Genomic DNA, 17,500 nt, shown 5'->3' on the forward strand with positions numbered 1-17,500 from the left:
AATTAAAATAAATAATACACAGATTTTGAAAAGTGCTTAAATTTGGCTCTATATACTTTTCAAAATGCATTTAGTTCCTTTGTAGAAAGGAAAGCAAAAAAAGATGTAACAGTAATGTTTTATTAAAATTTTCCAAACAAAGTATTCTACAATGTAAAGACATACATGCACTTAAATGGCAACAATTCAAGTAACTCGAAAACAAAGTTTGTCGAGGTCTAAGTGGGAGGTTGACTAAATGAAAGAACTTTCAATGCAATGAGCATCAAATCTCTTTAACTCTCATCCTCCACAATATTAATCGTGTCTATCAATTTGCTACAGCAATCGTACAGTGGCATTAACATGATTTGCGCAGTATTGAACATCACATGAAACGCGCTTGCACTACACACTTAAGTGATACTTAATCCAACCCGTCCTGGAAGACGGAAGCACAACGCGGCGCCGGGGAAACGCTGATGCTTCACTCCAGCGAGTCACGTGCATGCAGCTTTTCACAGGTCACGTCTAGGTTATTTTTTGTACAAAAAATACAGATAAGAGGTCCTTTCTTCATCACTTGATCATTGACATGGAAACAGTTTTGTTGCGTGTGTTTGTGGTGTGTGTCGGTGTACTGACCCCGGACACATTTTTTGTTAATCGCATGCATTAACGCATTAATTTCGATAGCTGTATATATAGCACTGTAATTATGATCCCAATGGCTGATATTCAGTTCTGCTTGAGCTCCAACTTCTATTAAAGATGATACTGTAAATTCCTGCAGTTGTACAGTTTGTTCTATCTTTTATTGCTCTTCATCTGTTACACCTATGAAAACTGAGCTGTGGATGACAAGCTGCCAATGTTGAATTGCACATAGGACAGAAATACCTGCAAATACTCTTCAGTCTGCTGATGTTTTTGTTTGGCAGCGATAAGCTCCGACTCCGAGAAGGCTTCCCGCAGAGACTGCTGGGACATCAGAGACTCCAGACCCAACAGAGCAGATACACGGCAATACAGAGCAATGAAACTAGGGCAGTATGACTCAAAATGAACTACAGGGGAAGAGAAAGAGACGGAATAAGGAAACTGAATGGTGAAACTATTGGGGAGATATACTGTATGTTATTGACCGAGAGGGAACATTCACTGGCCCCAAAAAGTATTGGGACGCCAAAGCCACAGTTAGAAATGTAATAATATAAAATATCAAACCCAAGTGGCATTTCTTTTTAAAGTAAGATATTTCAAGCACACCGTTCAAGGGAAACTTTTTATGTTGATTTGTCCCACGCCTGCTTACCCAACTCAAAGATCTGCAGTGGTAGAGTGAAGAATCCCGAGCGCAGCGAGCACAGATGGTTTTGACCGGGGGGTGAACACACCTCCTCACATGGAGGGAGGAGCAACAGAAAGGACACACCCTCACCCAACTCTACTACCTCCTTTACATAAATACGGAAATCCTGCGCCTAAAATGTGAAGAAAAAGAGAAAAATTAGGCTTAAAAATAAAAATGTCACCTTACAAATGTAGCGTAGTAAACAAACTTGCACAAACCTGGTTGTTAGGAATGTTGATGTAGCCGAGCAAATCTTTGGCAGCATTTCGCAGGTCCAGTAGGAGGCGATGCGGAGCGCTTTGTGTATCGGCGCACACCTGCACGCTGTCCTCGAGCGAAGTCAAGGATTGCAGCCACTGCCATTCCTCTCTACACAACGAACAACGCAAAATTACTACACATGTATACTGTAAACACAGACACGTGCATAACACACCCAATCACTGTCATACCTGGAGACGTGGCCGTTGTCTCGTATTTTGGTGTGACACAGCACATTTGGATGTTTTTGTGACACCAGCACTCTGATCTGGTCTACTGAGGTGTACAACTTCAGGTAACCCAGATACAGACCGGCGGACAAACACTTCCTGCTGCGCCAGTGATAGGACTGTTTCTCCTGCACAGAGATGCATTGGGCGAGTCACATGAAACAAATTTGACCCAAAACATCAAATGGGGAACCCCCAATTTTTCTTGTAAAGATATGTAATAACACTATATTTATGCATTTCTATTGGGAGATTATGGTGTTTTGTTTCCTTATTTACCTCTAAATTACTCAATTACTTTATTCAATGTTCATATAAATTAAGCACATATTATTGTTATCTTCACTTCAATGAAAAGATTGTCAAAACATAAAAATACAGTATGTCACTGGGGGTCTCTGGTGACATCTGCTGGAATAAAAAGCACAATTACATGAAATGACAACTATGGCCAGTAGATGGCATCAGTGCTCATCTCTAGAAGCCGATGTTGTTGCAATGTTGTAATTTCTACATATTATCACAAGTTATGCAAGGTATTAGATATATATATAGATTTTATTGTTGGTAATTATTTGTAACTTTTTTTAAACATTTACATTTATGCATTTGGCAGACACTTTTATCCAAAGCAACTTACAGTACACTTATTACAGGGACAATCCCCCCGGAGCAACCTGGAGTTAAGTGTCTTACTCAAGGACACAATGGTGGTGGCTGTGGGGATCGAACCAGCAACCTTCTGCTTACCAGTATAGTGCTTTAGCCCACAACGCCACCATCACTCCACACAAGTTAAACCACTTGTGTCTTGAGGTTTTGCAATGATGCCACAATATGCTTACGGTCAAACCTGACCATGCTGTTCAGCTCCCACACCTAAATGTGTAAACTTTCTCACAGTGGGGTCAGACTAATGGTGCGTTCACAGACAACGCGAATCAAGCGTTTCGCGTGGCGCGATTACATATAAAGTCAATGCAAAGACGCGAATAGACGCGAATTCCCGGCAGGCTGTGCGAATGGCGCGAAGCAGAAACGCGAAATCGCTTCATTCGTGCGAGTTGAAATCTTTCAACTTTTTAACACATTTTAAATGTTGTCACAAAAGCCTATCAGCATTGAGATTGTCCGGATGTCACTGACGCACTGACATAGTGGCAGAAGAAAGCTGCATAAAATGCACCCAAACATGATGGCCTTTGGTTTTCCGACGTATCTGGGACTTCCACAACAGATACAGAACAGAAGTCGTTATGATATCGGCCATGGTTGATGGCGGAAAGAGAAGTTGTGGTAGAAGCCCTTCCTCCTGTTTCGCGCGAGCAAAGCGAGGCAAAAATTGTATTCACGTTGTATGTGAACGCACCATAAGACTTTTGTCTGACCTTGAACTGTGCGTGCGTGTGTGTGTGTGTGTGTGTGTGCACGCATGTGTGTTCTCCATTGTGTCTGATTTACTGATTTTTATTTCACAAAATTACTGTTACAGCCTCAGCCATTCATTTCCTATGGCGGGTCAAATTTGACCTGAACAGTATGAATGGGGGATTATTTGATAAAATAACCTAGACTCACCAAATCTAGTCAAAACGTTTTGTGTGTGTGTTCAGGTGGCAAGTTTAGAAAATGTCACCATGCCTATTTTCATAAGTAGGAGGAAAAATAGACAAAATAACTGTCCGTTACTGTCTAAAAATAAATAAAAAACTAAAATTCAATTGTATTCTAGGCTATGTCCACACTATTATGTTTTTGTTTGAAAACGCATTACTTTCTCTATGTTTATGCCTTTCAACCACACTAAAGTGACTTTTTCCTCCACCGAAATACAGCGTTTTAAACAATTCGCTTTTTGGATTAGTGTGGATGTGGCATAAGTTACTCAATAGTAATAAAAAAAAAAACATTTATAAGGTGCCTGGGTAGCTCAGCAAGTAAAGACGCTGACTATCACCCCTGGAGTCGTGAGTTCGCATCCAGGGCATTCTGAGTGACTCTAGCCAGGTCTCCTAAGCAACGAAATTGGCCCGGTTGCTAGGGACTGAAAAGTCACAAGGGGTAACCTCCTTGTGGTCACTATAATGTGGTTCGCTCTCGGTGGGGCGTGTAGCGAGTCGTGCGTGAATGCCGCGGAGAATGGCGTGAAGCCTCCACACTTGCTACGTCTCCGCGGTAACGCGCTCAACGAGTCACATGATAAGCTGCGCGGATTGACGTCTCAGACACGGAGGCAATTGAGATTCGTCCTCCGCCACCCAGATTGAGACGAGTCACTACGCCACCACGACGACTCAGAGCGCATTGGGAATTGGGCGTTCCAAATTAGGGAGAAAATCAAAAAATTCTAAATTTTCACTGGAAAACAAGAATAAAATTATTTTTTTACAATGTGTGTATTTCTAACATTAAGTATGAATACATCATGGTAGTCTTTGCTGTAATGCCTTTAATTTTAACAACTTTAATATTAAAAATCACTGCTTTTATTTGAATAAAAATTACATAAAATGTCCAGATTAATCACAGTAAGGCTATTTTGCCTTACGATTATTTGGATTTGGAGGGAAATGTGTTTTATCGTCAAGAAAAGTGTCAAAATGGAAAAATTGCCTTTATTTAGCATCTTTTAATTGTGTTCTATTCGTATTACAGAGATTGTACACATAAATCAAAAACAGCTATTGTAAAAACCCAATGTAAATTTCAGAGGGAACCCTTGGATTGAAAATGCCAATTCCCATTCAGGCTTTAGGACTACAAACTGAACAGCTCTTTAGATGTACAATGTATGGAGCATTTTGTGCGGTCTGAAGACCTTGAAAGATATGGGATGGAAAATGGGCAAACATACACAGAGGTATGAAGAACTGCAATGGCCTGACACTGACCCACGTTTATCATTTCTAAACTATGTGACTGTGAGACTGACTCTGGAGCCATGTGGTTGTTGGGTTGTTACCACACACACCAGAGATGGAAACTCGAGTCTGTGACACACTCAAATCGCACTTAAGTTGCAAAAACGACTCGCGACTCGACACGGACTCGTAAACAATTGACATGAGACTTGACTTGGACTCGAGATCAGTGACTCGTGAAAAACACAAATGTTTAAATGTATTTCTTTGGGCATCTGTAAGAGCTAGTCTGACACATTCCCACAGATCGGTTGATTCAAAAGAACGACTCGTTCATTGAAATCTTCGCTTTGACACAACGCCTCCATCGACCTTTATGATAACGTTTGGATTCAAAAGCCTTTAGTATAGTAGCAATAAACTGAAGGCTGTATGTAAAACACGTGTGGGATGAACAAAGATGCTATAACACATCCAACTTCATGAGACATTTGACTCAAAAGTTGAGTCAGGCTTTCATGCTGTGAAAACAAATGCTTTTCTGTCTATGTGATCATAAACACATTGACCCGTCGAACATCATTATGATCTCTATTGCTTGATTTTACCCCTACTGTGCTTTCTACACTGTTTACAGGGTTTGCACAAGGTCCTTGAAGAGCTTAAACAGCCTGAATTTAGCTTTTAGAAATTTAAGAACTGGAAGACCTGGAAAATTGCCTTGTTTTGTTGAAAAGTTCTTGAAACTAAAAACAGACCATTTCTTCCGTGTAATGTGTCTCCATCAAAGATGACATTCACGCACTCTGCTTTCATTGAATAATGTGTCTTTTAATGTCCTTTCTGTTCTGTATAGTCAATTTTAATAACACATAATACAGATGCGATTAAAAAAATAAAACGAGAGGCTTCTCTCTGCGAGTCTGTGAGATGCATGCGAAACTCTTAAAGTGACAGTACCATTATAGCGCTTATTACACAAATGAATATTTACTCCGTGTTATTTCTTATTTCATACAATCACACCTCATTTCAGCTCATATAAGCTCATAAAAATAAATGTATGATGACAAACATATTATTCAATATAAATTATACATTATTGCTTGTTCTGCAACTGATAAGCCTGAATATAGCCCTCTATTTGCTTAAACATTAAATACATTTTTTTTTTTTTCATATTTTGTCATTTAAGTGTGATTATAGAATCGAGATTAGATTAAATCGTGAACCTCATATTGAATATTGAACTGAATCGTGTGAGAACCATAACGTCCCATTCACTACTTACTGTATAGTGTATGCAGTTGTCGTGCATATGGGGTTTTTATAGATTTTATCCCAGTGGTTTAAGTCTTATTTTAAAATGTTAATCTTTAAAAGTCTATAATGCAGCCATTGTTCTCTGTCTGCAGAGTCACTGAATTCACCAGAGCAAAGGAAGTTATGAAATACTATGGAAATTTGAAATTCATAGCACCCACTGCTTTACCACAGGGAAAATGTGAGCACCTCAGACAAAACATAATTTTCACACTGGGTCTGAAGTTCTGTGGGCGAGAGCTGCTTTCAAACATACAATCAGTGGTGGATGAATTGTTTACAACATACAGACTAAATCATCAACTGGACAATGCTACTGTTATATACCCACAATCCCCACAGACGCAGCAATCGAGGGAAAATAAAAGAGATAGAAGAGAGAGAAAACAGATGAGGAGGAGTTTAAGGTTTAAGCTACAAATGGCACACTAATCGTTTTTTCTATCGATTTTCAGGCATTAACCAGTTGAGTTAAAGTGTCAATCCTTTAGTCTGCCACAATAATGAAATGCATTTAAATTTTTTAAAGTGTGATATATTTAATACATATTATAATAATTTAAATATACACTGGTGGCCAAAAGTTTTGAATAATGTACAGATTTTGCTCTTATGGAAAGAAATTGGTACCTTTAGTCACAAAAGTGGCATTCAATGATCACGATGTATAGTCAAGACATTAATTACGTGAAAAATTAGTGCAGCAATGACAGCTTTGCAGATCCTTGTTATTCTAGCTGTCAGTTTGACCAGATACTCATGTGACCTTTCACCCCACACTTCCTGTAGCACTTGCCATAGATGTGTCTGTCTTGTCGGGCTCTTCTCACACACCTTACAGTCTATCTGATCCCACAAAATCTCAATGAGGTTTAGATCCGTAACACTCTTTTCCAATTATCTGTTGTCCAATGTCTGTGTATCTTTGCCCACTCGAACCTTTTCTTTTTGTGTTTCTGTTTCAAAAGTGTCTTTCTTTGCAGTTCTTCCCACAAGAGTCTTCTCTTTACTCTTGTACATGAAACTGGTGATGAGCGGGTAGAATTCAATGAAGCTGTCAGCGGAGGACATGTGAGGCGTCTATTTCTCAAACTAGAGACTCTGATGTACTTATCCTCTTGTTTAGTTGCACATCTGGTCTTCCACATCTCTTTCTGTCCTTGTTAGAGACAGTTGTGCTTTGTCTTTGAAGACTGTAGTTACACCATAGTATGAAATCTGCAGTTTTCTGTCAATTTCAAGCATTTTATCGCCTTCATTCCTCAAAACAATGAATGACTGACGAGTTTCTAGAGAAAACGGTTTCTTTTTTTGCCATTTTTGACCTAATATTGATCTGAACACATGCCAGTCTATTGCACACTGTGCAACTCAAAAACAAACACAAAGACGACATTAAGCTTCATTTAATGAACCAAATATCTTTCAGCTGTGTTTGATATAATGGCAAGTGATTTTATAGTATCAAATGATCAATTTATCATGATTACTCAAGGATAAGGTGTTGGAGTGATGCTGCTGTCTAGATTTGATATAAAATGACTTTTTCTAAATAGTGATGATGCTGTTTTTTACATCAGTAATGTCCCGACTATACTTTGGATTCCTTCTGAAATAGTAAAATCTTGTACATTATTCCAAACTTTTGTCGACCAGTGTAACGATTTATAAAAGATTTTACCATTATATATAACGTATTGAATTATTGTTTTTTGAGGGATTTTATGTGATTTAATAATCGGCATATCATGTAATTAATTCTATTTCCAATTTTAATTGATTAACAGTCCTAATATAGAGTATATCAAATGTATATACAAATGGAATGACAAACATTTCTAAAATTATCAGGGAAATTAAAACAAAAATGATGGATAAAAACAGACAATTATGAAAATTTTACAACTCAGTACATCAGTGTGACAGATGTGATTTTTTGTAGTGCAACCTCTGATTAGGATATAAATGGCAATAATATGTATAATAATATAGGAAATGAACAGTAAATGTAATGAAGGTTCACTAAAATAAAACAATAATAATAAGAAATATAGCTGCAAGCAGCAATAAACGGGCCCGAGCACCGTGGTCCCATTTCCTCCTGGCGGCTTTAGTAAAGCAATGCATCCAAAATATTGAAGTGATTTGTGCAAATATAAATAGATTTTTTCAAAGATTTTTGTAAGGGCCACACTTCCTGCTGCCAGTTGGTGGCACTACGACGTGACCCACAGTAGATACATCAATGTGATCAGCCCTCAAGGCCAAAAATACGGGTCAATTTTGATGTAAATCACATGATGCACACAGAAGATATGAGACAATTCATTCTTCCTATGTTTTATTATTTTATTGCGTTGCCATGGAGACGCCGTTTGAGACATCAAAAATCAGTACACAATTTAGCATCTTCAATGTTTTGGTACGACGTTGCCTAAGTTTGGTGCCAGTCAGATGAATTCCCTATGAGGAGTATGTCAAATTCCAGAGCATGCCATTTTCGAACAATCCAAAATGGCTGACTTCCTGTTGGGCGGAGCTAAAGTCTGTGGTGTGAAAGTTGTCTGTCTTGATGAGATTGACAAGCCACGTGATAAGACGTGCATGTTGACGGTCTCAGATATGGAGGCAACTGAGATTCGTCCTCTGCCACCCAGATTGAGGCGAGTCACTACGCCACCACGAGGACTTAAAAGCGCATTGCGTATTGGGCGTTCCAAATTGTGATTAAAAGGGGGAAAAAAACTATTATTACTTAAAATATAAGGGGGACCTCGAGTATATCATTTAGGTCCACCGGTTTAGCAGACAAAAACGTTTGTGAATCCCTGGGTTAAAGGGTTAGTTATCTGAAATACACTCACCTGTGTCATTCAAAACTATGAAATAAAACTCTCCTAAGATTTGAATTATCTGCTACCAACATTAGGGTTAAATTTAAGGGTAGTGTCAATATTGCATGTGACTGTCGCAAGTTTCACCATTTGATAACTGAATGCACTCACGTGTAGTGTGGAGAGCAGGGTCTCCAGTGCGGTGGCCTCTTCTGATGAAGATGAGGAAGACCTGCGCTGCAGCTGGAATTTGCTGACGGGAATCCAGCGAACGCCTTCCAGCGGCGCACACGAGCTCATGGCTCTCATCAACACCAACACTGCATTACCGTGCTTATCTTTAATCGGCTCAAAATACACCTGACCCAGATCCACCATGCCGAGAAGTGCCTTGAAGCAAAATAAATTACTTGATGCGGTTTCAGGTTATAATGTATATGGAAATTATGAGAAAAAGTGGTCCCGCAACTAGCGTTTTACTAAATAATAGTCTTGCGATGTGACAAATGAACTTTAAAAGTACAAATATTCCATTAATACAAGTTCATAAAAGCTGCACGCAAAATAATTATAAAACCACCAGACAAATGCTGTTTAAAAAACCTTTAGATGAAATATGGCATGTCACACTGCAGGACAAATATACTGTATATGTCAAATATTTCTGTTTAGTTTCAATATGATTTCATTGTGCATTTTAGTGTGATATTTATGTAAGGGTGGTTTTATGTTAATAGTATTTCATCACTTGTAGTTGTGCAGCAGCCTGAAGCAATTTGAGTCGCGACAGAAGCGTGCAGGAACTGGAGGCGTGTGCAGGACTGATGCATTGCTGCATCCAGCCGAGCTCCTCCCAGAGATGCGACACCTGCCGAAACAAGTTTGCACATAATTAGAGCTGTCGTGTTAATTCAGTGCGATTAATTACATGTACAATAATGCTTTGAAAAAATCATGCAATTAATCATGTCCCTGGAACATAATAAGTAATATTCCCACTATCATAGCAATTCAAGCTTGAAGTACCACCTGTTTTCAGCAGGGGGCAGTAAGCAAAACTCCAGGTGTACTAACAAACCACACTCAGGTTTGTTTGACACCTGTGACAGCACAAGAGGAGAATGTGTTCTTGCATTCAAGCACAGCTGCACCGAGTGCAAGTCCGAATGCATGCATCTAAGTTTCAAACTACTTTTAAATTGACACAGCGTCCTAAAAACACAAAAAAGTGAGATGTTTCAAAGCGTCTGTCTGTGGCGCATGTGTACATTGATGCATCTTTAGAAAAGCTCTTGCAATAAATCTATCTTACACAGAATGACGAATTCAAAATGCTGTGGACTGTCGGCCAACGAAAAGCTTATGCTCAATAATATGTAAATATTAACATTTCACTCGCCATTGATAGAGTTGTGTAGTGTCGAAGCATCGAGGCGCTTTTACTGAATAAAAAGCAGTTGATTAAGAAGCCTTGTCGTTCCCTGCATGCTGTCTCAAAGCACTTGTGTCTCATTCAGTTGAACTCAGAGCATCTCAGGGAACCACAGACATCACACGAGCAGCTTTCTTAAGAGCTTGTGAAAATGAACCACTTCTCAAGCGCTCTGATGTGCATGCTGTCTACTCTACAGAGGCTTGCGCCAAACTCCCGTGAAAATATAAACAAGGTATAAATGTAATCATGTTGTGAACGCAAAGCACTCCAGTTTCACTTAACGGCCCTGTAAAGGCAAATGTCCGTGGTCATTGTGGGTTTATTCATGCAGTGTTAATAACTAAGAGAGAGAGAGGAGATGTGCTGCTCGATTTCTGTGGAGATGATCAAATGCAAGAAACAGAATCTCAAAGTCTTCACGAGAAATAAGGGCTTGTGAGTTAATCAGAGAACTTTAAAATAATGTTTGAAAGTGAAGAATTTAAGGCAGAATATTTTACTATTGCATAATTTAATATAATATAAAATAATATAATATAAAATAACAATATAATATAACATAAAATAAAATAAAACAAATATAATATAAAATAATATAATACAATATAAGATAATATAATATAAAATAATATAATATAATATAATATAAATTAATATAGTATAATATAATATAATATAATATACTATAAAATAACTTCATATAATATAAAATAATATAATATAGTATAATATAAAATAATATACTATAATATAATATAATATAATATAAAATAATATAATATAATATAAATAATATAATATAATATAATATAATATAATATAATATAATATAATATAAATATAATATAATATAATATAATATAATATAAAATAACTTCATATAATATAAAATAATATAATATAGTATAATATAAAATAATATACTATAATATAATATAATATAATATAAATAATATAATATAGTATAATATAATATAATATAAAATAATATAATATAGTATAATATAATATAATATAAAATAATATAGTATAATATAATATAATATAAAATAATATAATATAGTATAATATAATATAATATAAATTAATATACTATAATATAATATAATATAATATAAAATAATATAATATAGTATAATATAATATAATATAAAATAATATACTATAATATAATATAATATAATATAAAATAATATAATATAGTATAATATAATATAATATAATATAATATAATATAGTATAATATAATATAATATAAATTAATATAGTATAATATAATATAATATAATATAATATAAAATAATATAATATAGTATAATATAATATAATATAAAATAATATAGTATAATATAATATAATATAAAATAATATAATATAGTATAATATAATATAATATAAAATAATATACTATAATATAATATAATATAATATAAAATAATATAATATAGTATAATATAATATAATATAATATAATATAAAATAATATAGTATAATATAATATAATATAAATTAATATACTATAATATAATATAATATAAAATAACTTCATATAATATAAAATAATATAATATAGTATAATATAAAATAATATACTATAATATAATATAATATAATATAAAATAATATAATATAGTATAATATAGTATAATATAAAATTATATAATATAATATAAATAATATAATACAATATAATATAATATAATATAATAATAAATAATATAATATAATATAAATTAATATAGTATAATATAATATAATATACTATAATATAATATAATATAATATAAATATAACTATCATATAATATAAATTAATATACTATAATATAATATAATATAATATAACTCATATAATATAAAATAATATAATATAGTATAATATAAAATAATATAATATAGTATAATATAATATAATATAATATAATATAATATAATATAATATAATATAAAATATATAATATAATATAATATAATATAATATAATATAATATAATATAAAATAATATAATATAATATAATATAATATAATATAATATAATATAATATAGTATAATATAAAATAATATAATATAATATAATATAATATAATATAATATAATATAATATAATATAATATAATAAAATATAATATAATATAATAAAATATAATATAATATAATAAAATATAATATAAAAATAATATAATATAATATAATATAATATAAAATAATATAAAATAATATAATAGCTATACAGGTTGGCTGGGTTACAAAAGAAAAAAAAAACACTGAAAAATTCCAATGGATAAAAATTAAATCGGACAAATAAGAGATATTTTAGTTATTTAGACATATTTTGATCATTAAAATATTATTTGAATTATTTTGAATTTTATACTTTTATATTTGACTCTTGACTTTTCTGAAGCCTGAAAATGAAATCATACTCTTATTTTAATAAATGACCCAAGCAAAATTTGGGTGAGTTTGTTTGTTTTAGGTGTTTCACAAACAATTAATCGTCATAATCGCAATTATTTGTTTGACAATTAATTGTCAGCCAAATTTCACAATCGTGACCCCTAATTTTCATTATTAGGTTCCTACCTTGTGAACTGTTTTGTTAAAAATGTGTACGAAATGTCAGTGACAACAGCTTGTATCATTCTTAAAAATGCGATTTCATGACATCATAAAAATTGAGAATGTGAAATGTGATCATAAAGTCTGGCGAGTAAAAACTCAAATTTACTAGCCAATGACCTTCCTCCAGCATGATCATACAGGGATGTATTTCATGTCTATTTATTCATTTATTTGTTAAGTAGTTAAAATAAGATTTTGTACAGTCATGCACATTTTGCAATAATTACGTACATTATCTATTATTTTCTACATTTACTGTTGATATAAATATGCATTTTGTTACACTTAAAATTGAATGATGTGCTTTTTATTGCCTTAAAATTAATACAATAATAAAAAACTATTTATCAATTTGTGTCCCCTGAAGTCCCATTTAGTGATTTGGGTGTTCTTTTATGTAGTGCAATAAATATGTAGATTAACACTACAGTTTATTAATTTTATTGATATATATATTTTTTTATTATATACGATGAGAAACGCCGCATTGTTTATGATTCCAACATGTCATCCCACCAACAGTTTTATTTACACTTTGTGAATCAGTTCAAATGAATTATTAAAAAGGATAATTTGTTGGCGGGTCACAACACTACCAAAGTAATCCAGCATTACACTCTGTGTTACCTTTGTAAACCAGAGGAAATCCTGCGCATGACAGCTGAAAGAGTCGTCCACCTCCACGATAGGCAACTGGTCTTCTGGAGTGACCAGAATATTCTCATCTTTGTAGAAAACACAGGCCAGATACAGACCTCTGTAGAGAGAGAGAGAGAGTGTGAGCGAGAGAGGTTGTCATAGACCATGCAAGATGTGGCATTCTGAGGCCATTCAATATTGAAATTGTTCCCGTACCTTTTCAGATTTTTTACAAATTTGCTGGTGGGCTGGAAGAGATGCCTGAGGCTTTTAGACACCGAGTGTTTCCTGTTTGCCGGGGCTTTGCACTGCTCTAAACAGAGACAGAGACAGAGAGAGAGAGAACTAGTTAGAAACTATTGCACTGTGGAATCAAACAAAGGAGGAGGAGTTCAGAACAACTCCTCTCCACAACAGAGATGTGAAGTTTTCAACTTTAGATGAAATGGGTAAACATTGCTGAAAGGGATTCCTCAAGGTAGTGCTTCTCTAGGGCCCTACTTTAGATTCAGCAAGGAAGTTGCCGGTTGGACTTACTAAATGCATATAAAGTGCATATGAAGCATCAGCACAGAAATTAAAGGAGGACGTGGCTGAAATGGAAATAAAAGCAAACAAAAACTCTGTCAGTACAGTGAGACAAAATACACATTAAAAATACATTCTCTGAAAAAACGAAATATCTTATGCAATGTTGTTTCTAAAACAAGATCAATCAAACTGATCATGTTTTAAGGATTTTTAGAGACTTTTACAGGAAAACAATACAAAAAGTATCATCAAGAATATGATTTTTGACCTAATATCAAAAAGTCTTACAAAAAAAAAAGAGAAATTATGATCCAATGTGAATTTTCTTGATAAATTTATATGATCATGTCTGGTAACATGTACATGGAAAAGATTTTTGATATTACCATGGTAACGTAAATAAATCTTGGTATTACCATGGTAACATGTAAATCATATGGTTTTACTCAGGTAACATGTACGAAACGTGATATAACCATGGTAACTTGTACAAAAAAACATGGTGTTACCCTGGTAACATGTACAAAAACATGGTGTTACCCTGGTAACGCAAAAGATTTTGGTATTACCATAATACCATGTACAAAAAACATGGTGTTACACAGGTCACTTGTGTAATACCAAAAACTTGGTATTACCCTGGTAACATGTACAAAACAGTGGTATTAGAATGGTAAGTTGCACAAAACAAATGGTATTACCATGCTGTGTTGGTAAATTTTTGTTAGTGTTGTGAGTAATTTCTGTCATGTTTAACTATGCTTGGCTTACACCAACAATAGACCCACCCACCCACACACACACACACACACACACACACACACACACACACACACACACACACACACACACACACACACACACACACACACACACACACACACACACACACACAACCAAAAGTGAATAAATGACAGTGGGGTTAACAGTCAAGGCTAATTCATCTCCCTTAACTGACAGTAAAGTAAACCCTCAGTCCTGACGCCCTAAAAATAACAAACAAGACCCCCAGAGTCGACCCCACAAGACACACACACACTTTCAGTCCATTCGGGGTCCAAACCTCTGGAATATTAACTCAGCAGTTGTTTAAAGGGGTTGAAATGTTGGAGGTGGTGTTGTCAGTGGCTCTCAGTGAATGTGGGGAGCTTTCATTCAGGTTCTGGGTGAGTAAGTAGGTTTTTACCGTGGCATGAGCAGTGACGATGTGCCCCTTTAAGTTGCACCAGGAGAAGCTCTAACGCCTCGTTCACGCCCCTCTGGCGAGATGATAGCCCGTCCACATCCCTCCAACCTAATGAGAGAGAGAAAGAGATATAAAACCAGTGCATTCATCGTGGATAAAAACAACAGATACACATGATAAAAAGTGTGACAGATTTTTCCGATGTTCTGAAAGCACTCTTAAGTTGAAGAACTGGTTCATTAGAGTGATTTGAAATGATTCAGTCGAAGAACTGGTTCATTAGAGTGATTTGGAATGATTCAGTTGAAGAACTGGTTCATTAGAGTGATTTGGAATGATTCAGTCAAAGAACCAATTAATACGAGCCATTTGGAATGATTCAGTTGAAGAACTGGTTCATAAAAGTGATTTGGAATGATTCAGTTGAAGAACTAGTTCATTAAAGTGATTTGGAATGATTCAGTACAAGAACTAGTTCATTAGAGTGATTTGGAATGATTCAGTCAAAGAACCAATTAATACGAGCCATTTGGAATGATTCAGTTGAAGAACTGGTTCATAAAAGTGATTTGGAATGATTCAGTTGAAGAACTAGTTCATTAGAGTGATTTGGAATGATTCAGTACAAGAACTGGTTCATTAGAGTGATTAGGAATGATTCAGTTGAAGAACTGGTTCATTAGAGTGATTTGGAATGATTCAGTTGAAGAACTGGTTCATAAAAGTGATTTGGAATGATTCAGTTGAAGAACTGGTTCATTAGAGTGATTTGGAATGATTCAGTCAAAGAACCAATTAATACGAGCCATTTGGAATGATTCAGTTGAAGAACTGGTTCATAAAAGTGATTTGGAATGATTCAGTTGAAGAACTAGTTCATTAGAGTGATTTGGAATGATTCAGTACAAGAACTAGTTCACTAGAGTGATTTGGAATGATTCAGTCAAAGAACCAATTAATACGAGCCATTTGGAATGATTCAGTTGAAGAACTGGTTCATAAAAGTGATTTGGAATGATTCAGTTGAAGAACTAGTTCATTAGAGTGATTTGGAATGATTCAGTTGAAGAACTGGTTCATTAGAGTGATTTGGAATGATTCAGTTGAAGAACTGGTTCATAAAAGTGATTTGGAATGATTCAGTTGAAGAACTGGTTCATTAGAGTGATTTGGAATGATTCAGTTGAAGAACTGGTTCATAAAAGTGATTTGGAATGATTCAGTTGAAGAACTGTTTCATAAAAGTGATTTGGAATGATTCAGTTGAAGAACGTTCATTAGAGTGATTTGGAATGATTCAGTCAAAGAACCAATTAATACGAGCCATTTGGAATGATTCAGTTGAAGAACTGGTTCATAAAAGTGATTTGGAATGATTCAGTCGAAGAACTGGTTCATAAAAGTGATTTGGAATGATTCAGTCGAAGAACTGGTTCATAAAAGTGATTTGGAATGATTCAGTCGAAGAACTGGTTCATAAAAGTGATTTGGAATGATTCAGTCGAAGAACTGGTTCATAAAAGTGAATTGGAATGATTCAGTCGAAGAACTGGTTCATTAGAGTGATTTGGAATGATTCAGTTGAAGAACTGGTTCATAAAAGTGATTTGGAATGATTCAGTTGAAGAACTGGTTCATAAAAGTGATTTGGAATGATTCAGTTGAAGAACTGGTTCATAAAAGTGATTTGGAATGGTTCAGTTGAAGAACTGGTTCATTAGAGTGATTTGGAATGATTCAGTTGAAGAACTGGTTCATAAAAGTGATTTGGAATGGTTCAGTTGAAGAACTGGTTCATTAGAGTGATTTGGAATGATTCAGTTGAAGAACTGGTTCAAAAAAGTGATTTGGAATGATTCAGTTGAAGAACTGGTTCATAAAAGTGATTTGGAATGATTCAGTCGAAGAACTGGTTCATAAAAGTGATTTGGAATGATTCAGTCGAAGAACTGGTTCATAAAAGTGATTTGGAATGATTCAGTTGAAGAACTGGTTCATAAAAGTGATTTGGAATGATTCAGTTGAAGAACTGGTTCATAAAAGTGATTTGGAATGATTCAGTTGAAGAACTGGTTCATAAAAGTGATTTGGAATGATTCAGTTGAAGAACTGGTTCATAAAAGTGATTTGGAATGATTCAGTTGAAGAACTGGTTCATAAAAGTGATTTGGAATGATTCAGTCGAAGAACTGGTTCATTAGAGTGATTTGGAATGATTCAGTTGAAGAACTGGCCATATTTTAT

The 17,500-nt window shown here is 34.3% G+C and overlaps 1 protein-coding gene across 1 annotated transcript in view; it reads right to left on the bottom strand.

The window, feature by feature from the left end:
* The window catches only part of LOC127634927 (ankyrin repeat and fibronectin type-III domain-containing protein 1), a 100,989-nt gene that overhangs the window by 10,011 nt on the left and 73,478 nt on the right, over nucleotides 1-17,500 (bottom strand). Inside the window, exons 12-20 of the mRNA XM_052114688.1 lie at nucleotides 15,257-15,364; nucleotides 13,756-13,852; nucleotides 13,528-13,657; nucleotides 9,591-9,710; nucleotides 9,014-9,232; nucleotides 1,786-1,952; nucleotides 1,552-1,702; nucleotides 1,295-1,463; nucleotides 880-1,046 (exon numbers count right to left, since the gene is read on the bottom strand). Coding sequence (XP_051970648.1) covers nucleotides 880-1,046; nucleotides 1,295-1,463; nucleotides 1,552-1,702; nucleotides 1,786-1,952; nucleotides 9,014-9,232; nucleotides 9,591-9,710; nucleotides 13,528-13,657; nucleotides 13,756-13,852; nucleotides 15,257-15,364 — 1,328 coding nt within the window. The remainder of the gene's footprint in view (nucleotides 1-879; nucleotides 1,047-1,294; nucleotides 1,464-1,551; nucleotides 1,703-1,785; nucleotides 1,953-9,013; nucleotides 9,233-9,590; nucleotides 9,711-13,527; nucleotides 13,658-13,755; nucleotides 13,853-15,256; nucleotides 15,365-17,500) is intronic.

Source organism: Xyrauchen texanus, chromosome 42 (genome assembly GCF_025860055.1).
Source record: "Xyrauchen texanus isolate HMW12.3.18 chromosome 42, RBS_HiC_50CHRs, whole genome shotgun sequence".
NCBI classification, from domain to species: domain Eukaryota; kingdom Metazoa; phylum Chordata; class Actinopteri; order Cypriniformes; family Catostomidae; genus Xyrauchen; species Xyrauchen texanus.